Here is a 24,068-nt window from a genome sequence, read left to right as displayed (position 1 = left end):
ACCGATCCCTGGAACCTCCTGACCCGCAGCAGAAGGTAAGTTTGTTTATGTTCATTTAAAAAACAAAGAAATGTATGTGTATGGATGCGTGCATACTTGTTTGTTAGGTGAATGTAAGATGATGGATGCTGGTGTGAATGAGAGAGTGCTTTCTCTCTGTGTATGTTGTGTAAATGTGTGTGTTTGTATGTTCGTTTATTTAGTATTTAAGTATGTGTATTGATGTGTGTATGCTTGTGTTATGAGAGTGCATGATGGGTGCTCGTGTGAATTAAATAGTGCTTACAGTGCGTATGTTGTCTAAATCTGTGCATTTGCATGTTCATTTAATTATTTAAATATGTGTCTGGATGCATGTATGCTTGTGTTTTGAGTGAGTGCATGATGGATGTTCTTGTGACTGAGAGTGCTTGAAGTGTGTAGGTAGTGTGTGTTTGTTGTGTAAATGTGTGTGTCTTTATGTTTATTTATTATTTAAATATATGTATGTGTGCATGTATGCTTGTGTTATGAGTGAGTGCATGATGGGCACTTGTGACTGTGATTGAGACAGCACGTGCTTGCTGTGTGTATGTGGTGTAATTGTGTGTGTGTGGGTGTTTTTGTGCTGGTCCGAGATGATTTTGTCGAGTGTGGGTAGGAGGTTTGTACAACAAAGGCCTTTTAAAAATGCCTTTGTTGCAAAAACCGCCTTCCCACCGGCCAACCTCAGCTCTCCGTCTGAGGTGATGTGGGGCCCAGGGCACAGGGATGGTATTGTTTTACTGGACATCTATCATAGATGTCCATTAAAAAATACCATGCCTGCCCCCCCCCCCCCCTGGGCCCTCCAGCATTTTGCATACACACAAAATCACTTTGATTGTGCATATGTTTGGCGCTGTGCAGCCCAGGGGACAGGCATTGTATTCTTTTACTGGACATCTATGATAGATTTCTGGTAAACAAAATACATACCTGGCCCCCCAGCACCTTCCATGCACACATTATCACTTTGATTGTGTGTGTTTGGCGCTGTGAGGCACAGGGGACAGGCATGGTATTTTTTTACTGGAAAGATGTCTAGTAAAAAATACCATACCTGGCCCCCCAGCACCTTACATACACACATAATCCCTTGGATTGTGTGTGTGTATGTTTTGGCGTTGTGAGGCCTGGTGTGACAAATCAACTTCCGGGGCACCAGTGGTCCAGGGATGAATATGATATGATATGATATGGCATTTATAACGCGCCTATACACAAGTGTTTCAAGGCGCGACGAGGCAAGGGAGGGGGAACCAAGGGAAGACAGAGACAACGATCTTACTAGGCCAGGTGAAATTGAGATTGCGCAAGTGCAAGGAGGGGGAAGAGAAAAAGTGTGAGGGGAAAGGGTAGGGGGCATTGTAGTACATGGGATCAAACAATAAAAAGGTGCAGCCAACTGGTGGCAAGTGCAAAGGGTAAGTGCAGACATCAAGTGTCCAAGTGCTAGTAGGGGGACTGTAAGGATGCAGAAAACCAACGTCAAGTGCAAGGGTTGCCAGGGGGGCAGTGCAGGTGTGCAACTGGCAGGGAGAGGACCAAGGCCCGAGATCAGAGGGGGACCAGTGCAGTTTCAGTTTCAGCCAGGAGTTCAGCAAGGGAGAAGAAGTTAGAAAGCAGAAGCAAAGGAGAAGGTCTTGAGGTGCTTCCGGAACCAGAGATGGCTCTCCTCAAGTTTCAGAGGGGCAGGGAGTCTGTTCCAGAGGGAGGCCCCTGCCGCGGAGAGAGATCTACCCACAACTCGTTGCTTGGAGAAGCGACTGACCCTGCGGGAGTTGGAGGCAGAGGAGCGAAGAGCTTGAGAAGGAAGATATTTACGAAGAGAGAGTTGGAGGTATTGTGGCCCCAGGACCCAGAAGGCCTTGTGGACAATGCAGAGGGTTTTGAACTTAATCCTCGCAGCCACTGGGAGCCAGTGCAGAGATTTCAGTACTTTAGAGATACGATCCCTGGGCTTGAGGCCAAGGACAAGTCTTGCAGTCCTGTTTTGGATGAGTTGCAGAGGGTGGAGAGTAGAAGCAGGCAGATTTAGAAAGAGGCTGTTGCAGTAGTCCAGCCTAGAGAGAACCAGAGCTCTGGAGACAGTGAGCTTCTGGGGGAAGGAAGGGAACGGAAGAATTTCTCTGAGGAGGTGCAGTTGGTAGTGTGACTTCTTAGAGACGTTAGAGTTGTGAGGAGAGAAGGAGAGTGTGGAGTCAAAGGTGACCCCAAGGTTTTTAGCCTCAGAGTTGGGAGCAGGAAGAGGGCCAAGGGAGGCAGCCAAAGAGTGACAGGAAAGGAGGGATCAGCAGGTGTGCCGATAAGGAGAATGTCTGTCTTACTGGCATTAAGGCAGAGATTGTTGGCAGCACACCACTCCTGGATAGCAGACAGCCAGAAATGAGAGAAGGAGAAGAGGTGGCGGAAGGGAGCCTGAGTGTCATCCTAATAGCACTGAAATTTGGGGCAGAGAGCAACAATATCATCAGTTTCTAAACCATCAATCAATCCCACATCTCTAGTACACCTGAAGGGAACCGAACAGATTGGAATACAAGTGAATTATAAGACCTCCTTGTCCAATTTTGGTCACATGGACGGAACGGCAGGCTTATCTCTGCAAGGTTGTGGATCGTTGGTTAGTTGCAACACAGCGAAAATACAATTATTACCCAATGATAAAAGGTACTGTCCAGTCAAGTTTGTATACAAATATCTTCTTTATTATTACTACAACAGACAGTTCTAGCACACTACAATTACAACCCGCACTTTAAAGGAACGCAGAGGACAGACAGTTTCACGAAGGAAAGGGATGCACTCTGGATACTGACAGGAGGGTGGTTGGTAAAGTAATCAGTCTTATAGTTCAAGATTATTTGGTTCCAGCGCCAAAGAGGCAAAGGGTCGTAACTGTCTCTAGAGTCCTTCGTAGAAGGAGCAGTGGGGCAGAACCACAATGTACCTGGTGCTCGACAGCATTGAGGCGGTTCCAGGGTGCTTTGCAGCCCTTGAGACAGAGTTAGTGGTAGGAGACAGCTGCGGGTACGTGGCGACAGGCAGTTCAACAAGCATGGCTGGATGGATGTCTTCAGGCTGTCCTGTGCGGCTGCTTGGGGCCAAGAATCATTGTCTCTGTGCTGGTTGGCGGATCTGGAATGCTGGTCGAGACGTCTTGGATGGCTCTGGTGACTGCGGCATGACAACAGCCAGCGGTGCAGGCCGATGCAGTTCGAGGACTCAACTGTCTCGAAATTGTCCTTAAAAAGATAGGTGCTGGATGATGCTTGTGTGGCACTCCTCTAAGCTTCTTCGCAGGGCTCATGTCCTTTCAAGCCAGACAGCCCAAAGCTAAGGAGGGTGTTAGCAGGCAACAGCCTTGTCCTTTTTCCAGAGACTCTCCAGCACTTCTCACCTAGGAAGCTTGCTGTCAGAGCCTTGCAGGGCACGCTGTCCCCCCCATCTTCCTGTTTGCTGTACATCAAAGTGTCTCCCTAATAGACTGAGCCCTATGCAGTGCTTGCTCACAAAATGGGCCTCCTTTGATGCAGGGGGTTGCAGGCAGACCTTTGTCTCCTACAATTCACATACTTCCCTGCTCTGAAAGGAGTGGTTCCCGACAGGACATTCACTGCCCTCTCAAACCAAGGAACGGTGTTAGTACCAAGTTGACACATTGCATTACAAAGAGGTGTTGACGCCTGGTCTCCATTGTCACTTCGTGCACCCAGGCCTTCCCTGAGGCTTGCTAATTAACATTCTTCAGTATTCACTGCCACCAGCAAGGTTTAACAATGGAGATGCAAATACATGGGGCCTTGAAATTCTAATCAGCTGTCCACGGCCAAAGGCATTTGATGTACCCACGGCTGTCAGGTGTCAGCTACACATGAAAGGGGAGGGCGGCGCTGGTAAAATGTGTACTCTAAGAGTATAAGCCTATTTTCTGCTGTGCGCTAAGCGTGGAAAATATGTGCAGGAATAGCCCCACATATTTTCGGAGGTTGTTCTCTCATCATTCATTCTTTCAAATAAACAGAAAAAGCCCAGGCGAGCACACTCTTCCCGTGCGGATGGTTGAATCCCTCACACCTGGCCCTCCAGCACCTTGCATACACACATAATCACTTTGATTGTGTTTGTATTTTGGTGCTGTGAGGCCCAGGGGACAGGCATGGTCTTTTTTTACTGGACATCTATGATACATGCCCAGTAAAAAATAACTTCCCTGCCTCCTGATCCCCCAGTGCCTGGCATACACACATAACCACATTGATTGTGTGCATATGTGAGGAGCTCAGGACCCAGGGGACAGATGTGTCATTTTATTACTAGGCATCTATAATAGACGGCCATTAAAAAGAACATGTCTCACTCCAGTGCCCCCAGTTCCTCGCAATCACACACAATAGCATTAATCATTATTGTGATCATGTCTGACTGCAAGGCGCTGGCACACCATGGAGCAGGCATGGCATCTTTCTACTGTGCATGGTTGATAAAGCCAGCATGATAAGTGTCATTACGAAGCAAGACCGGCATTTTTTTTGCTACCAGTCTAGCCATTTCCTACTAAGGCATGCCATTTTGTATTGGGTATCTTTGATAAAGCAAGCAGGATCAGTAGTAATATTCTTACTGTGGCATGGCATTTTGTATTAGGCACCTTTGTTAAAACAAGCCGAAGTGTTATTATGTAGCTAGACTGGCATTTCAATGCAGCCAGTTCAGTCATTTTGTATTGTGGTATGGCATTTTGTATTGGGCATTGTTGGTTTAGCAACCATGATAGTTGTTATTATGAAGCAATATTGTCACTTTAATGCACTTAGTCTAGCCATTTCTTATTGCATTAAGATTTTTTTTTGTATTGGGCATCTTTGATAAACCAAGCATGATAAGTGTTATTATGTAGCCCGACTGGCATTTTAGTACAGCCAGTTTGGATTTGTTTTTGTACTTTGGCATGCATTTTTTATGATAAAGTCAACTGGAGTATGTTTTTATGTGGGGATACTGCCCTATATTGGCAGAACAAACATTGACATGTTTTCTTATAGTATCATTACTGGCATTATGCACAAAGCAAACATGAATATGCCCTTATATGGGAATAATAGGGTATAATGTTGCAGTCAGCATGGAAATGTATGGGCACAGCAAGTGTGAAATGTTTTATACTGGAACATATTGTGGGAAAAGGGATCATGAAAACGTGTTTGAGAAACGCTCCTGTGCACTGTTGGTGACTTGCATCTATTGGATTTTTGTCATTAGTTACTCTATAAAATCACAATTGCAAACTTTTTGGATTTTTATCCAATTTTTCAAAAAAGTGTGCTCTAAAATGCACCATTTTTTCACCGATTATTAAAAAACAATTCTCGGCGGGTGGGACCCCTAACACACCTGGAGTGGTGTGGGCTCCATCGCTACACTCGATCGCTTGACCATATCGTGGACAAATGTTTACGCCCCTCCAGTTAAAAAATTCACCAGCTGCCAAAGGCTACACTGAAGTATTTTACAAGCTGATACTGGAGGCAACCCTTGGCATGGGAAGAGCCACTCAAATGCCTGGCTTCCAAATTGGTTGCAGTATTGCTTCTTGCAGACGGTACTGTGGTCACTCGCCTGCTCTGAATTACCTGCCTACCCTTCACATGAAGGAAGGAAGACTGGCTGTGCAAGCACCTACACTTTTGCCTGGCACGCCTCGAGTCCCTTCCAGGGATGTCAATTCACCAAAACGCCTGGGGCAGCAGAATGGCATTCCGTGCCATAGACATCACAAGAAGTCACATAGCATGACCTTTGATCTCAATGACATCAAAGGAAATTAGGTCAAATTACATTTGTTCATTTGAAATCACAGGTAGTAGCATCAGTGATTTGCGCAATGCTAAAATAAGCATAAAATTAATGAAGCACCAACTAGTTACTAAAGCAAACAAAATGGCTCTTTTCGTTGCCATACCACCGTATAATAAAAAGGCTACTTTCATGGGGAATGCCCAGCACAGCAATCTTAAGCCATGGGCAGTGCCTTCATATCCCAGTACAGCCCAATATGGATCAGGCGTAGTGTCAATGCCTGGTGTTGTCATCATTTACACTTTACAGTCTTCCATGTCCAGGACATGCTATCATATGGCAAGTGCAGCTTCATTTCGCTAGTTGTAGCCTTGCCATCACTGCCTAACCTTCTTCCCTTGAGAGATTTATTTATTTATTTATTTATTTATTCCATTTGTAAAGTGCCTAAGCCCTCAGGCACCAGGCCGCTGTTGCAAACTAGTTACATTTTTACAGAGCTTCAGGAAAGATAAACAGTGACAAGGGGGGCAGACAAAAGTCTTGTGGTGGTTGGGGAATGGGATGGTATGTACATGCCATGGGGCTGTGGAGTGTGGATGCACAGGGTCTCTCCGCTGCTCCATGTGCCACAAAGTTAAAATGTGTCAGACATGTTATCTTACTAAAATAATATACATTTCTACACAGGACTTTCATCACAGTACTACTGCTTCTAGTCACTAGCGGACGTTGTTAGTAGTACCTAATAAGATGAAAATCAATGTATGGACCTTGAAAGGGATGAGGGATGAAAGGATGAGATTCAATACTGGGAGTGCAGGTCCCACACACATCTTTGTAACAAGCACTTAACTCGCTGAGCTACCTCACCTGATGCTGTAGGACGCTGAACCGTTTCATTAGATCATTGTTTCATTTGTTGCCTAGTTAATGTTTCAGGTTTAGGGATTTCAAATGAATCCGTGGTGTTGCACTCTCTTAAAAAAAAAAAACGTCCTTTTCTGAAATGTGCATACTAAATAGGGGGAACCGTTTTTCAGGCATCTTGAGTTCCCCCATGTCATGAATGAATAGTTCATTCAGTGCTTGTTTCTTCTTTGCATTCTGGGACATGTTGTTTTATTTTCTCTATTGGAAATGTACTGATTCCCATGTCAACTACAAGCGTTTTCCTAATTCCTAGAGATAGGTACATATATAGTTCTGTCCTATAGTAATTGTGGTGTATTCACCTAATTATAAAGCCAAAAACACCCCCAAGCTGTTAAAAACAAAAGGAATGTTCTGATGGCACATGGTAGGGTTAGGTCTACTTGATCGAAAATATTTGACCTGTTCCAATTTGACCTATGTTTTTGGGTCTTTTTTGGTCGACAATGCAGGGGGCGGGGTGGACCACATTCAACCCTCCTGCCCACTTCCCCACCTTAACCTATTCACTTACCCCTCCCCATTTACTTATTTTATTTGAGCGAAAAAAACGATAAGAAAATGTGGTCCAATTGAAAAGGTCAAATGTTTTTGGATCAAGTATGCTAAATCCTTTTAAACATAGTATATGTTGCAGCGTTTCAGCATTAAATGCAATACATGTTCACGTTTCCAAAAAGAAAATAGTTTGCGCGTCTACTAGAATCCAGGTTTGGCAGCATGACTTCACTTTTGGGGGTAACACACGTCCTGCTGACGGTGCCTCTATGCCCAGGGCGGGGGGGGGGGGGCAGAGGACCTGCCTGGGATGCTAAGGGGGTCTCCAAGGGTAACAGCTGCTACCCCTGAAGACCCTTAAATGACGCCCATGGACTCCTTCCCCCTCGCAGACTCTATGGGGGTGTTCTCGCTTTGCAATGTTGTGACGGTGCTCACATGTCCGCAGTTGGCCTCTTTAACATATTCTATCCATAGCTACTCACAGCTCTTGGTGGACACCTTCGCGTTTCCATGCCAACCGTTGGCACTCTGCAATCTCCGTCCCCAAACCTGTCTTTATATCATTTAGGAATGCCCCCACCCCGCCGCCACCCCCGCGTGCTCAGCCCGTTCCTGTCTTTACTGTCAGCTGGTAACTATCTCTTTACTCGGCGTTTGCTAAACTCGCCTGTCCTGCGGAGTCTGTCACACTTTCACGAACTTCCCTTCCCTCCCCGTGCACTTCACCCTTCGTGGTGGCCCCCTTCTCTAGACCAGGCCAACTACTAAAAGAGGCCTATACATGTACTCGGGCCTCTGTCTTTCTACTTGTATCCTCTTTTACCCTTTTTTACATTGTCTTAATTGAGTTTGGAATAACATTAAATACACTTCTTTAATTATACGTATTATGTTTTTTTAAAATCAAGCAAAATGGTTAATGTTCTTGATAATGTCTGCCCCAGTTAACCATGGTGGCATGCATTGAGTGATCCAAGGATCGAATGCCAGCTGCGGAGCGAGAAGCAGGCAGCTGTGCAGGACTATGACGAGGAAGGTGTTACCGTGAGAATATGTGGAGGGAGCCATCGTCTGTAGATCTGCCCTGTGGCGTGCCTTCTGCACGCCCCCTTCCCTCTCGCAGTCAGTGCACCTCCCTCCGCCCGTTAGACTGGCTGGGTTGTTCCCTTGCTTCTTTCACCCCCTTCTCTTCTCCGTATGGGCCCTTCTTTTAGTTGTCACTTTCCCATCTCCTGGTGACTGACCGTGTATTTTACCTCACTTTGCTCATCTTCACTTCTCTAATCTAGTATACTTCGCTTTTCTCACCACTTGACCCCCGCTTCCTTAATTCTTAGTCCCCTTCTACCCCACTACCCCTCGCCCAGCGCAGTGTGTATTCTTCCATTCTCTCCCCCTTTCATATTTCCTGCCTCCTCACCCCCTTTCTTAATGTGCCTCTGTTCTCTCTACCATTTGTACTTGTGCCCTCCGATTCCTCTATATTTCCATACATCTGCAAATAACACAACTACAGTTTGGCACACGTGCCATTTGTCTTTCCCTTTGTTTAACTGCCATATTATTTGTTTAAATTACCTCCTTCTTCCCTCCCATTCTTTCTCTGACTGGAAGAACAATCTCCCTGTTTATTCCCGAATTGTCCTGTTTATTCCCGAATTGTGTGCATCAGACTTCACCACCGTTATTGACCATGTTAGGTCTCCTGTTAAGTGTTATCTTTTTCCTTCACAGTGTTCTCTTATCTTAAGTTTCTTGTCCTCGCTGTTCACTCCTGCATTACCCCGCCCGCCACCCTTTTCATTTCACGAGTTTCTATTTTACACTTCGTCATATGTCGTGGGCTTTGTTTTTAAGACTAATCCTACATGGGAAATCGCTCAAATTGGAAGTACAGTGTTTCTCATTCAAATCAAGAAGCATTCGAGTTGAAGGAGAGTGAATGTATATTAATATTAGGGAAACACACTGTGAGTTCATACAATAACTTAGTTGGTTGAGCACCTGCTGTGGAGATTTTTTTTTTAAAATGGCATGCAAGGAGATCACATTCTGTTAGATCTTTCCTCCTTCCAGGTCCATTAATGGAGGGCATTGAGTGGATTATTAAAACACCAATTATATAAGCACCAAGAGGCAGTCCAGTGTGTGTTGTACCCTGAGTAATGGCTCCTGTTAAGGTTTGTGTGTGATTTTAGAAAGCCATGGGTCCCCATATCCATCGAGCGTCTTGTACATATGTGTACTTTTGCTACATTCTATAGCGCAGTCTAGCATTTTGCCTCTTCGATGACTTCCTGGTGTGGCATGCCGTCCTCTTCCATGTCTCACTTTGCATGTCTTTTTTCTGTCTTCTCCTTCCGCCACCCTATTTTTTTTTTTTTTTACCCCTTTGCAGTCATTGGAGACGGCCCTCAAGTACTGCAACTACATGTTCACGGCAGTCTTTGTGCTGGAAGCAGTGCTGAAGCTGGTGGCGTTTGGCCTACGGCGCTATTTCAAAGACAGGTGGGTACATGGGTTGGCAGAATGGTGAGCACTTATCGAGCGAGAGGGGCCTCTCTGGATCCGCTGTGGGATGTGAACACCTTTCTGGTGAGCATCTGTGGCTCCCCGTCACTGTCATTCTATGGCACACTTCTCTAGGCCCGGTGCATACACTTCAGTCTTCAGGTGAACCAAGTTTGAGAATGTTATATCATTTCTGCCCAGAAAATGTTCACTCCTCAGTTATCGTTTTGACTGCCTTACTGTTGGTTGGTTTGGACGGCACAAACACCGGACTAATAATCAGTCTTATTGTACTTCGCACTGTGACGAGCTTGAAGTCTGTCTTTGCTTTCCATGGTGTCATGGAAAGAGAAGATGACCACAAGCGTTTGCTATTGAAAGGGTGGTCCGACGAGGGCTTTCTACGCAGTGAAAGAATGACAAGCCTCTTAGAGCAGGAATTGCACATGGGAGCACAGCTCAGGGCTTCTGTCCCCTTTGGTTGGCACACCTTTGGGCTACTACATCTTTGAAGACACATAGAAGCAGCACCCCCTGTCTCACTTGCCTCCTTGCTGCCATGAGCAGTTGGAGCACGGATCTAGGTGGGTCATGGAAACATCAGCCACACAAAGCATCTCTCCTGCTAACTTTCATGTGCTTCTACTACTGTGAGTACCTCCCACGGGTGCCATTTTAGCTGTAATGACATCCAATCGGGTCTCATTGCCAAGGGGGGTCTCATTGATTGGGACAGCATGAATCCTTGCATCAGGCCTCAAGGGAACTAACAAGTGCATGGGAAGCACCGTGAGGGCGTGCTGCAACATGGGTGAACTCTTCCAGCCCACCCCACTTGCTCGCTCAGGGGGGAGAACATTGCGGCTTCACAGCATTCCCCTCGTGTGCATTGGTAGATTAGATCAACCAGGTGCCAAGAGGTGCTGGTGGAGGGGTGGGGGAGAGGGCAGGCTGGCTACAGAGAAGTGCATGGGCAGTTGATGGCAATCCTTGGCAGTAGTGCAGTTATCATAGCATGTATTCCATGGCTCACTAGGATCACCCTGGGGAAAGGAACCCGATTGCATGTGGGGTTAGCTGGCAGATGCATGTATGTGAGTGGGGGAGTCTGGGCTAGGGGCGAGTGTTCCAGACCAGTCACCTTTATTCACTCACAGATTAGGAGACTCCAGCTACAGCTGCCCAGTTCTAAAATGCTACGGTAGAAAACCCTTCAATTGGAGAATGCCTTTCATGTGTTCAGTATTTGCCAACCGTATCATGTATGTGCGACCACACACAATGGGCCAGATTCACAAAACGTATTTTGAAGGGAGAACCGCTTTGTGGATCAGAACCAATGACTTTCAATAAGGGGTTTGGCAATGAAGGGAAGCAGCCCCCGCGCACAGTGACAGGGACCTAGAACGCGAATTCCCAGCAGACACCTTTATGCAGTGCCATAGTGCATGCTGAGTGGGATTTTCCTGATGTAGCCTCTGTTGTCTCCCATATAAAGCTGATGAACATCTTCGGGGAGACACAGTGTGAGGAATTCGACCATCTGCACGCTGAGTGTGCTTTCGACTTGAGATTTTTTAAATTTTAAAAGAAATTGAATGGTGGTAGATAAAACTCTGGAAATTGTGTGGCGCTAATCTGCACACATTTTGCTATGCTCACTGCACAACGTATACATAGACCTGTGTACTCTGGGTGGACACAGCCTACATGCATCGTACCCCCTGTCATATTTAGTTGGGGTATGACAGCCAGGATTACACCATGTCCTCTCAGAAGGGGGAGGGCAAAACATCCCTCTGTCATGGCCAACCTAATTAACTAACAAAGGCTCCATGGATCCGCCATTTTCTTTTGTTAGCTCTGCTGCTGGCGGCAGCTTTGCATACTAATCAGAGTTTAATTCAAACAGGCCCACATCGGGCATGGCTACAGAGGCTAACAAAGGAGACAGGAAACCCCAACAACCGTAGATATGCACTGTGTCAACCTGAAGCCAGCTCACACCCTTAATATCAATGGACAGTGAAATATGTCTAGGACTGTGTGTTGCAGTAGTCATCCCTGCACGGGGACCCCATTCTGAAGGTAGGAGTATGTGATTTAATGGAGACAAAAAGTCTGGTCTCTCCGAAGCTTCAAGGGAGACTTTGCTGCTTTAATCAGTAACCACAGAGAGCTCCATTAGCGAGAGTGACCCTTTGATCTACAAGCGACAGGAAGATGGGTGGGCCTTAGTATTACATGTTTTCACCCATTTACCTTTTCTGTTGCAAAGCACTCTGGTTATGACCTCATACATACAGGAGATAGTTGGAGGGGACCCATGATTGGTTCATTAAGGTAGGCTTATCCTACACCAATCACTGTGGCCCATTTGCCTTTAAAAGAGGGCTCAGCACCTCTTTTGGGAAGATCACTTGAAGATGTTGCAAGGAGTAATGAGAAGAATTCAGCATTGGGCTCTGGCTGAATGTACAGTCTGCCTTACATCTTCCACCAGTGAAGGAAGGCCAGGACCTCCAAGAGGGAAGCGCGCTCTGCTTCTGAACATCTACCAGGAAACAGAGGGAGAAACTGAATCCAGAGGACGCTCCAGCAGCTCCAGAACCGGTATCCAGCCATCACACATTGTGCGCTTCTAGGCTCTGCAGCAAGCTTCCTAGGTGGGAAGTGCCAGAGAGTCTCTGAACCCTAAACCAAGGACAAGGCAGCTGCCTGCAACACTCTTTTCAGCTTTGGGCTGTCCGCCTTAAAGGAAGACACGAGCCCAGTGAAGAAGCTAGGAGGGATGCATAGACAAGCAACTACCGACGTCCGCCTTAAAGGAAATTGTCGAGCCCCTCGAGCTGCAAGGGACTGCACCGCTGACTGTTGTAACGTTGTAGTCCCTAACAACATCCGAGGCACCTCGACCAGTGCTTCAGACCCACCGACCAGAACTGAGACAACGATTCCTGACCCAGAGACGCTGTGTAGGTCAGCCTGCAGCCGTCCGTCCAACCTCGCCAACCGAACTGCCTGCCACCTGATACCCACAGCTGTCTCCCGTCTTGAGCAAGGCACATTGTGGTTCTGTCCACCTAGTCCTTCTCCAAAGGCCCATAGTGACATTTTATGACCCATTGCTCCCTTTCTGTTGAAACTAAGTATCCTTGAACTATTGCAATTAATTACTTTACTGACTACTCTCTTGTTAGTATCCAGAGTGCATCCATTTTCCTTCTTTGAAACTGTCCTGTGCATTCCTTTCCAGGGTTGGTTGTATTTTGTAGTGTGCTAGAACTGTCTGTTGGAATAATAATAAAGTAAATATTTGTATACAACCTTGACTGGACAATCCCTTTAATCATTGGGTAATAATTGTATTGTTCGCTGTGTTGCAAATAAGCAAAGATCCACGTGCTTGCAGGGATAAGCCTGTCGTTCTGTCCACGTTACCAAAATTGGACAAGTAGGTTTATAATTTGCTTGTGTTTTCAATCTGTTCAGATCCCTTCTGGTGTATTAGAAGTCTGGGGCTGATCGATGGTTTGGAAATCAATATTCATCCGTCACACATAGAATCACCCGAATGTTGGGGTATTTTAGTGCCCTGCAAACTTTTAGAACTTCCTCAAACTTTTGCCTGAGAAAGATCAATGTCAATAAGGGGAACAAAATAAGGGCCCAGAAGGGAAGGCAAGCTGTGACCACCCCCACTGGCACCTATTACACCTCCACTGCCCTAGTGTGGCCTGGCCGGTTCCTTCAGGGCAGAGGGAGTTTTTAAACTGTGTATCTATTCCTGGCACATTTGTGCTAGACATGGAAAAGACGTTTAACAGATACTTGGGGTGCAGGCGTAGGGGAGCAGCGATGCCATGGGGATCAGTGGAGGTGGGAGAGGGGCATGGAGGTGCATGTGGTGGGGCCGATTTTCACCTCCTTAAAGTGGCACATGAATATTCACAGGGCATCCAACTTTTGGGTCTCTTTAGAGGAAGTTCGTCCAGCCTTCCCAACCCACGGCCAACTCTGGGGTGCTTCACTCTCCAAGCAGCCACACGACCACTGCTAGCTTCACTTCCTCTCAGACCCTGAGTACCGCGTGCTGCACTGAAGTACTGGCTCACCCAATGCTGACCAAGCCCCTCTCTCCTGCCTCTCCCCCTGCAGGTGGAACCAGCTGGACCTGGCCATCGTGCTGCTGTCGGTCATGGGCATCACACTGGAGGAGATCGAAATCAGCGCCGCCCTGCCCATCAACCCCACCATCATCCGCATCATGCGCGTGCTGCGCATTGCAAGAGGTAAGGGCACCGCAGCCAGGCTGATGCCGGTGCCATTCGCGTTCCATGTCAGAGAGCGATTTCTGGACAATGACATTACCCTTTTCATGGCCCTCGCCAGCAAATGCATGGTGTGGCTACTTCACGGCCGCATGTCTTACTGTATCTGCTCCCTGTACCATGTTCCCTAAGCAAGCCTTCTGTAACAGCGCCACGATGTCCCAGGGCCGATTGCGCACTTTATAAATACAAATAAATAAATAAATGTCTTTATGAGAAGCCTGCCAGGTGGGGGCCAGGCTGCAAGCATCCTTCAGGATCTCATACCCCAACAGGCCCTGTGGGAGCCCACACCAGTCTTCCATCTGTCTGCCCCTTTAAGCGCCCCAGGTTTCAGCCAATGTATGCTGTGACTGGCCACAAGGCCCCCGTGCATCATTACTGTACCGCACTGCCTGCCTGCTCCCTGCAGGACTTCAGTTTATGCCATACTGTCGCTGGCTACTGGGTGTCGCTACTGCACCAACTTAATGTCTATTTCCCTCCGGCTCTGAGTGCTGGAAGTTTTCCTCCCTTAAGCAATAGCCTCAAACCCGGACAGCCCAACCCGACTGCCCTGCACTACAGTGCGCTGAGGACTGGAGTTGCCACCTTGCACCAGAAGCTAAGCCCCTGTGCCCTTTCGTGGAAGTTAAGCGTGTGTTTCTGCTTTTCCCTCAGTGCTGAAACTGCTGAAGATGGCGACGGGGATGCGAGCCCTTCTGGACACGGTTGTGCAGGCGCTGCCGCAGGTAAAGGGGACACTCTGGGACTAGATAGAGGTGGGGGTCTAAGCAGGGTGGGCCTGCGAGTGTGTAGTGAGATCAGTTTGAGGTTCTAAATGTGCAACGCCCCGAATCTGTCCTTCCAAGACCCCACATTCTCTCGGAACCTGGGCTTTATCCTAACCCTATCACTGGCCAGGAGTTAGAACTTGAGCATCACCTGCCTCAGTGCCCAGACCTGTATCTACAGCTAAAATAGCTCAGTGAGTTAACTGCTTGCTCCTGAAATCTAAGGTTGAACTTGCAAGTCTAGATCGCAATCTCGCCAGGTCTGGCTGAGCCTCTCATCCTTCCGGACTATATACAGGAGAGCGGACGTCATAATTAAATAGAGTACTACTAACACACCTGAAAGAGAGTGCCAAGAAACAGCTACATTCCGCTAGAAAACCACATGTAAAACCACACGTGCATTATTAGTATGTTCCTCGCATCTTTACCAAACGTTGCCACTCTTCTGTTTTCTCCCTGTCGCTCTTGTGTGTTCTTACCCTTCACTCGGCTGATCTTTCTCTCACCCCATACCCAGGGCTTTAAGTGGGTTAAGAAATCGAGGGGGGGCCCTCATTTGGGGGCGTGGCTTGTGGGAGGGCGTGGCCTAAAAAGTACGCAAATCGTAGGGTATACACACAAATATATAAATGTTATATATTTGTGTGCGTACTGTGCAAGCCATCTTTTCTAAACATAGAAATATGTAACATATTTCTATGTTTAGAAAAGATGGCTTGCACAGTACACACACCATAGTAAGGTACGCACACAAATATATAACATTTATATATATTTGTGTGTATACCCTACGGTTTGCCTAGTTTTCAGGCCATCTTTTTTAAACATTTCGGGTTTATAAAAGATGGTTTTGAAAGTACACAATTCAAGCCGTCTTTTATAAAGCTTTGACTACGGACAAAATTGTCCGTCGGCAAAGCTTTATAAAAGATGGCTTGAAATGAGTACTTTCAAAGCCATCTTTTATGAACCGCGAAATATGTCGAGGAATCCCCAGGTTCGCCGAGGGTTAAAGAAGCCTCGGCGACCTGGGGAAACAAAGGCACAGTAACTGCCTCTGGTGACCTCTCCCGTGAGGGGTCACCAGATGCAGTTACTATGACTGACAGAAGTGGCAGCCAGTCACAGCGTCGCTGTGGTTGGCTGCCACTTTTGTCAGATCGCCTGACTTCATGGCAGGCGCATGCATCTCCCGTCTCGGCTGCGGCCGCGACGGGATAATGCATCCTGCCAATGTTGCGGGCGGTGGGACGGGGCCCCGGCTCAGCCCCACTTTTTGGAGACTGCCGGGGCCCCGGCAGGCCCCGGCCCACTTTAAGCACTGCCCATACCCATCCTTTACTCCCCTAACTTGGAATCATGTTTGAAAAAACCGATTGCACTGGTCTCTTACAGAAGTGTTGTAGAAAGCATTACATCGAATTTAACAACAGTGAAAAGGTGCCGAGTTTTCTGTCAACACACACGGGGGCGGAGGGATCTTGGGGCCGGGTTTTCTTATCAACCCAGGAGGCATTGCTGGCGTACTTGCGATCTGCTTTCCTCTAATGTTAACACCACCACCGCCACTGATTGGGCCGTTTTCACGAAACCCCGCTGTGCACGGTGTCCCGTGATGCCTTCAGTGCTGCAGGTTACATTCGGGAGTGGGAGTATTTTACTCCATCTTTTTTAAAGTTGCGAGTACAATTATTTTTAAGGATTCAAAAAGTAAGTCCCATTCCCGGTGGTCAGTAGTGAGTAAAAATATGTTTTAACTGTAGAACAGAACTATCTTTATAATTAATATTTCTTTTCATCGAGTTATTGATGCACACGAGGAGATGCATTTGAGCTCAGGCAGTAATGATGGAGGTGTCTTCCTCGCGCCACGTGTGCTGCTGCCGGGCCACGCCTAGCCAGGAATCCTGCTTCTTCAACTAAAATGAACTTTGAGACTAAAAAAGCCACACGACAAACTATAAAGGACTTTTGTCTATCTGTACAGATGGAATTCTAATTATTTTCGATATATAGTATTGTATGAAAGAATAAAACATGCCTCAGTAGTTTTCACTGCAATTTGGCGACCCAAGGTTTGATGGAAGCTTTTCATCCGACACAGGTTTCTGTTCTGCCTTCTTTCCAGTATAGTGTATGCTGGGCCACTTGGGGACACCATTAATCGCACAAGGAAAGGTGCTAGCAATTATACGAACTTAAAGTAAAAAAGCAGTGCCCGCGCATACCTACTTGTTTTTTCCACACCTAACCAGGAGCCAGTCTCTCATCTGGCTATTTACTACTTTTTTCAGTAGTATTTTACTCAATATTCATTAAAAATTATATATATATATATTTAATTTTATTAGCGAATTAACATTGCCAAACCAAGTGTAACCATTACATCAACACCCCTTGTGCTTTTCACTATCAATTTTACCCCAACATTTTTCTCCCCAACCCCCGACATCCATCCCTACCTATTCCGACCCCACACCTTCTCCCCCGTACCTCCCCAGGTTTCCAGTTACTTGCCTCGCTGATGCCTTCTATTCAAGCTGCTCCTCTCAATAGTTTCACCTTGTGACAAGAGTCTTTCTTCCATGACCACTTTTCAATGTCTTGTATTTCCCTCCGGGGTCTGGTCTTAAAATATTCTGTCTTTTAAATAATTGTCTATTTTCAGGGAGTAAAAGTGCCCAATACACTGCTTATCTTTAGGGCTGTATGATCTGACCATTTTTTTGAGAATTGCTTCACTGTATTTTGGGGGGATGTTGTGAGAAAATACCTCTATTGGAGGGGAATGCTATAAATGGTCATTTTCATTTCAACCACCATCATTTTTGAATCTCCCTGGAAAATCACCACAGAGCATTGGTAGAGGACCCCACAAAACATAGCACATTCAGTACATGCTTAACAGGGACCAAGTATATAACCGCTGTTGCGCTGTGTGTACTGGTTATAATTGTATTATTGGTTATTTGTAACGTGCTGAATACCCAGAGGTTTCTAAGCGTCCACCCAGGGATCAGGATCGAACCTCTGTTGCTAATGTCGTCATGCTTCAAGACGAGCTTGTTGCCCCTGAGCTATCCTCCCGAGACATGCACGGGTGAAGCAGCAATGCAGCTGTTATGCCTTAAACTCTTAAGCAGCATAAAGAGCACTGTCATGATGAAGAGTGGAGTGAACTAGTGTATCCCCGATCGCACGGTGGAGGGCAAAGGGAGCATAAGGAAATATCCATCCAATTGGCATCTAATTGGCATAAAGAGCACTGGCATAATGAAGAATAGAATGAACCAGTGTACCCCCAATCACACCGTAGAGCTCAGCTGGAACATAAGGAAGGACCCTCCTAAGCAGCAAAAAGAGCACTTTATCATTATCAGGTGTACCGTCAATCACATGGCGGAGGACAGAGGGAGCATAAGGAAGGATCCACCTAAGCGGCATAAAAAGCACTGGCGTAGTGAAGGGAGGAATTAACCAGTGTGCCCCCCAGTTCCCCAATTACATGGCAGAGTTCTGCTGCAACATAAGAAAGGACCCCCCTAAGCAGCTTTAAGAGCACTGGCATAATGAAGAGCGGAATGAACCAGTCTACCCTCAATCACATGGTGGAGCTCAACTTGAAAATTAAGAAAGACCTGCCTATGAGACATAAAGAGCACTAGCACAATGAAGAGGGGAATGAACCAGTGTAGCCCCAATTAAATTGTACAGGTCAGCTGGAACATAAGGAGGTACCCGTCTCAGTGGCATAAAGAGCACTGGCATAACCAAGAGTGGAATGAAACAGTGTACCCCAATCACATTGTGCAGCTCAACTGGAACATTAGAAAGGACCCCCTGTAGAAAGGCAGATGTACACATCATTTATAGAGCTCGTCCTCTCACATCCAACATATTGGAAGAACAGCAAGAAAACCCTGTGCATGACACCCGGTGTCATCCCAATACCACATTGGAGATATTAGAGGCATTATGCACTTAGACAACCGTATCAAATGTATCCCCGAAACTGATGCGATAGACATGAGTCTGCAGACACCACTAGACATAGAAGTGCTATAAGTAAAGCCTGACAGATGTGAAGTGACGTCATGCCATAGAGAAGATATGAGGACGTACTGAACTCGATGTATGTATATATAGAGAATGAAGATGTGAATGACGTGATGGAATAAACATATATGGGTATATGAAGAAAACCATACTCACTTAGAAGATAAGTGACAAGAGATGTAGAAGGTATCTATACGCAGAAACGCAACATAGATAAGACAACTTAGAAGCTTGCTAAAGTAGGAAATATAATCTGAGTAAATCAGCCCTATTGAGAAAAGGGAAGTCTACATTGCATAAAAGTAAGTGAGAAGTTTTGAAAGGAAAACAAGCAAGGTTGCAGAGCTGATAGGTGCAGGAATACAGATTTTTGCAAGAACAACAGGTATTTGTTTGGCTCAGAATCAAGGATGCCACAGCAAGAGTAGCTACATGGCACAAAAGAAGTCAAAGAGGATAAGCCATGTACGTAGGACATATTTTTCTTAGATTAACTAAAGGAGTGAATAATTGTGAGTGCCGAGCATTGTACAATCAAAGATGCAAAAAGCACATGCAGGATGGAGCAACCAAGTCTTCAGAGGCCAAGAAGAGTAATAGTATCCAATTAATTGAATCAAATAGAACTAAATAAAAGGACAGAATGGAAAAACTCATGGTCTCCTCACACGTGGTGTTAGACCAGAAGACAAGGCCTATTCATAAAGCTCCAGACGAAGATAGAAATGTACCTTCACTCCCTTTAAAGTTCTGAGGAAGGGAACAGCCAGCAAGGACAACTACAACTCTAACTGATGAGAGATGCTAGGCTAATTAGCTAAGAAAGGCAGTTGTCTGACGTTGTTCTCTTGCACCTGGTTCAATTGCTTATGTGCTGCTAACAAGTGGAATGTCCAAGGTTGGAAGAGAGTGCCAACCACCTTATGAGGGCCTATGTAATGGAGGACCACACATTGTTGCAAAAGCATCTCCGCTGCTGTTGTTATGCTATTATCAGTATTTTAAGTAGTTAGAGGTTGTTTAAGGCGTGCCTTCCAGATAAGAGGCATCCAATGATACTATGTTATGTTATATGAATTTGTAAAGCGCCGAGTTCACCCAAAGGCATCTTGGCACTGACCAGAAGGGTAAACCAGAAAAGAAACAAAACTAGTAATAGAGAGATTAGAAAAGGTACGTTTTTAACATTCAACGAAAAATAAAATGATCCTCCTTTTCTCACAAGGCATAAGGTAGGGTGTTCCAAGCTTTAGATGCAGCCACAGAGAAGGCTCATCCACCCGCACAGGAGCACTTAGTTCTGGGAATTTGGATAGTCAGGAGGTTTGGGAGCAAAATTCTCTGGAAGGAATATAGGGGGAAATTTCACCTGGAGATATTCAGCCCTCTGTTTATAGAAGGCTTGATGTGCAGTACACAGGGACTTGAACAACACCCTCCTCTCAACTTAAAGCCTGTGCAGTTGGCGGAGGAAGGGGACATGTGAGCACCATAAGGTGGGTGGGTGACTACTCTCGCAGCCATGTTCTAGTCAATACCGCTCATTATCAGAGAGGAGATTACGGGAGCATGAAAATGTGAAGGGATATAGGAAAGAACCTTACAAAGGAACATCAGCTTAAAATTGCCTGATTGGCAAATGGCTGATACCTGATCAGACATTGAAAGAGTGTTGGAGATTTTAACACCTAAGTCCTTCACCGTAGTGACAGGGGTAGGACTAGGACCCAAGCTGGAGGGCCAGAACTCAGAAGTCCAGTACAGTAGAGGATCAGTTGTACCCACAACCAGCACCTCTATTTTATCAGCATTTAACGTCAGCCAATTGCTGGACATCCATTCACCCATAACCTCCAAGCATCCCCTAAGCCGAACGGAAGTGTCGGAACAGGACAGATCGAGCCGAAGGAGGATCTGTGTGTCGTCGGCATAGGAGTAGCATAGGAAGCTGTGGGACTGGATAATACCAAGAAAAGGCTGAATATAAACGTTCAAGAGAATAGGATATACTTTGGAGCCTTGAGGGCCTCCACACAACAGAGGGGCTGGCTTTGATTTGAAAGGGGCAAGGAGACAGATTGGGATTGACCTGAGAGAAAGGAGTTGAACCACTTGAGCACTATACCAGATAGGCCAGCAGAGGAGAGGGTTCTACGTTATTTAGCCGCAGTATTTTTCATTGCAGGTTTTTTCATCGCTGTTTTCTGGGTTTTTTTTCGAAAAACTCATCGTTTTTTTTATTTTTTTTTTATTCCCTTACAACCACAACCATATATTTAATTTTGTAACCCCCCCAAAAAAAGAAAAAATAAACAATGAGTTTTTTTTTCGAAATAAAAACGGGGATGAAAAAACATGCGATGAAAAATACTGCAGTGAAATGCGTGTATACCGAGGAGAGGCAGGCAACCAGCGTGGGGTGGTCAACGGTGTCAAAAGCGGCTGATAGATGTAAAAGAATCAGTGCTCTGACTCCACCCTGGTCCACAAACCATGCCAGATCATCCACTACCTTCACAAGGACTGATTCAGTATCCCTGCCAGGGCGAAACCCAGACTGGAAAGGATCTAGAAAGTGAGAATATTCTAGAAAAGCACCAAGTAGTGGGGAAATGAGAGATTCAAGCACCTTCCTGGTGAATGTGAGGAGAGAAACTACACAAACTATAGGTATATACGTTTCCCTTAACCAATCCCTCCACCCAGTAGGTGTTTACTGTTAGTCACGTAGGATGACGTCATAGCTGATGTATGTTGAGGTATAAAACCTTTTGTGTAACCGAAATGCATTGAGAGTGTGTGAGCTACAATCTGTTTGTGCGTCAGGTTTCTCTACTTTACTGAACTGATAATAAAGTAGTATTTTGCCATATTCTTTGAGTCTGTCCAGTTATTTGGGCCTGAGAACATTTATTGTGTTAATCTCATTCGGCACTTTGATAGTTCCAGGTGCTATTGCACACGCCTAAGCAGCGTAAAGAGCACTGGCATAATGAAGAATGAAATTAACAGTTGTACCCCCAATCACATGGAGATGCTCACCTGGTACATAAGGAACCACCCCCACCTAAGCAGCATAAAGAGCGCTGGCATAATGAACAGTGGAATGAACCAACGTACCCGCAATCCACTGGTGGAGCTCAGCTGGAATATAAGGAAGGCTCCGGTTTAGCAGTATTAAGAGCACTACTGGCATAATGAAGAGTGGAATGAACCAGTCTACTCTCAATCACATTGTTGAGCTCAGTTGGAACATAAGGAACAACCTGCCTAAGAGACATAAAGGGCACTGGCATAATGAAGAGCGGAATGAATCAGTGTACCCCCAATCACATGGTGAATCTCACCTGGAACATAAGAAAGAACCGCCCCTAAGCGGCATCAAGAGCATTGCCATAGTCAAGACAGAGTGTAATAAACTAGTGTACTCGCAGTCACACAGTGGAGCTCAGCTGGAACATAAGGAAGGATCCACCTAAACGCCATAATGAGCACTGGCATAATCAAGATTGTAATGAAATGGTGCACCCCCAATTACATGGTGAATTTCAGCTGGGACATAAGAAAGGACCCCGATAAGCAACATAACGAGCACTGTCCTTTTAAACAGTGGAGTGGACTAGTGTATCCCCAATCACATGGCAGAGCCTAGCTGGAACATTAGGAAGTAACTGGTTAAGCAGCATTAAGAGCACTGGCATAACCAAGAGCGGCAAGAACTAGCATTCCCCAATCACATGGTGGAGCTTGGCTGGAACATAAGGAAGGATGAACATAAGCGGCGTAAAGAGCATTGCCATAATCAATAGTGCAATTTACCAATGTACTCCCAATGACATTGTGAGGCTCAGCTGGAACATAAGAAATGACCCACCAAAGCGGCATAAAGACCATTGCCATAATCAAGAATGGAATAGACCAGTGTATGCCCAAACAGATGGTGGAGTTCAGCTGAAAAAAAAGGAATGATGTGAATAAATAGCATAAAGAGCACAGGCATAGTCGAGTAGAATGAATCAGTGGACCCCAGTCACAGGGTTGAGGTCAGCAGTAACATAAGGATGGATCCCCCTAAGTGGCATAAAGAGAATTGCAAAAATCAAGAGTGAGTGAGCCAGTGTACCCCCCAATCAGATGGTGGAGCGTGGCCGGAACATAAGGAATAAAGAGCACTGGCATAATGAAGAAAGGGATCAACCAGTGCACCACCAATCACAAACTGGGGGTCGGCAGGACAATAATGAAGTATCTGCATAAGTGGCATAAAGAGCATTCGCATAATTAAGAGTGAAATGAACCAGCATACCACTAATGACATGGTGGAGCTGTGTTGCAAAATAAGGAAGGACACCCCTAAGCGGCATAAAGAGCAGTGGCCTAATAAGAGTGGAAGGAACCAGTGTACACCAATCACCATGTGGAGGTCAGCGGGAACATAAGGAAGGACCCGCCTAAGGTGGAACATTCTTAAATAAGAAACCTGAGTGACTGCCCCATTGAGTTTTCAGATTCAAACCATTCTCCTATGAATAAAGGCATGGGGTCGGTTAATTTCCCCAAATACAAGCAAGAGGAACTGGTTCAGGGGAAATCCCGCTCACCAAAAACAGAAGAGTCCAAAAATGTGACAAACTCACTGTTTATTGAAAGCTTTTAAAACAGGGATCAAGTTATGGATATCGCATGATTTTCCAATACTTTCTTACTGGTTACAGACTTGTCCTGGAGTTTTAAGGTGGAGTGACATCAAAAAATAAATAATACATTGCAAAAACCTAAGGTAGACTGGGTTTGGTTAGTACAGTAGGCCACATATGGAAACATATAGGGTTATTACTTTTTATTGATTAAACAGTATCTGGTGGCTCCTCCTGTGACCACCTCCTAAATGTTGCAACTAGTCATGTCAGATTAGTGCCCTACCATTGGGTCTTGCAACAAAGTGTAAGCAAGCATGGAAGGTGGGTAGGGATTGGTCAGACGGGGTCTTCTCAGCCATGTGTCAAGACTAGATAATCCAATCCGTTCCCCCTCCTCACCGGACTCATCTAAGGTGCTTTCGTAGGTCTCGGAATCCTTCTGTTTCAAGACTTCTTAGTCTCCTTGACCTCTTATCCTTCATTTTATATAAATAAGGGTG

General features: G+C 45.9%; 1 protein-coding gene across 3 annotated transcripts in view; it reads left to right on the top strand.

Moving 5' to 3' along the window:
- Positions 1 to 24,068, top strand: part of CACNA1I (calcium voltage-gated channel subunit alpha1 I) — a 1,993,092-nt gene that overhangs the window by 1,814,341 nt on the left and 154,683 nt on the right. For all 3 annotated transcript variants that reach the window (XM_069652938.1, XM_069652937.1, XM_069652936.1), the window contains exons 27-29: positions 9,653 to 9,762; positions 13,924 to 14,057; positions 14,757 to 14,827. In XM_069652938.1, coding sequence (XP_069509039.1) covers positions 9,653 to 9,762; positions 13,924 to 14,057; positions 14,757 to 14,827 — 315 coding nt within the window. The remainder of the gene's footprint in view (positions 1 to 9,652; positions 9,763 to 13,923; positions 14,058 to 14,756; positions 14,828 to 24,068) is intronic.

This window comes from Ambystoma mexicanum, chromosome 3q, assembly GCF_040938575.1.
Source record: "Ambystoma mexicanum isolate Mex_15411 chromosome 3q, UKY_AmexF1_1, whole genome shotgun sequence".
Lineage (NCBI taxonomy): Eukaryota > Metazoa > Chordata > Amphibia > Caudata > Ambystomatidae > Ambystoma > Ambystoma mexicanum.
This window is presented reverse-complemented; position numbering and strand designations above follow the sequence as displayed.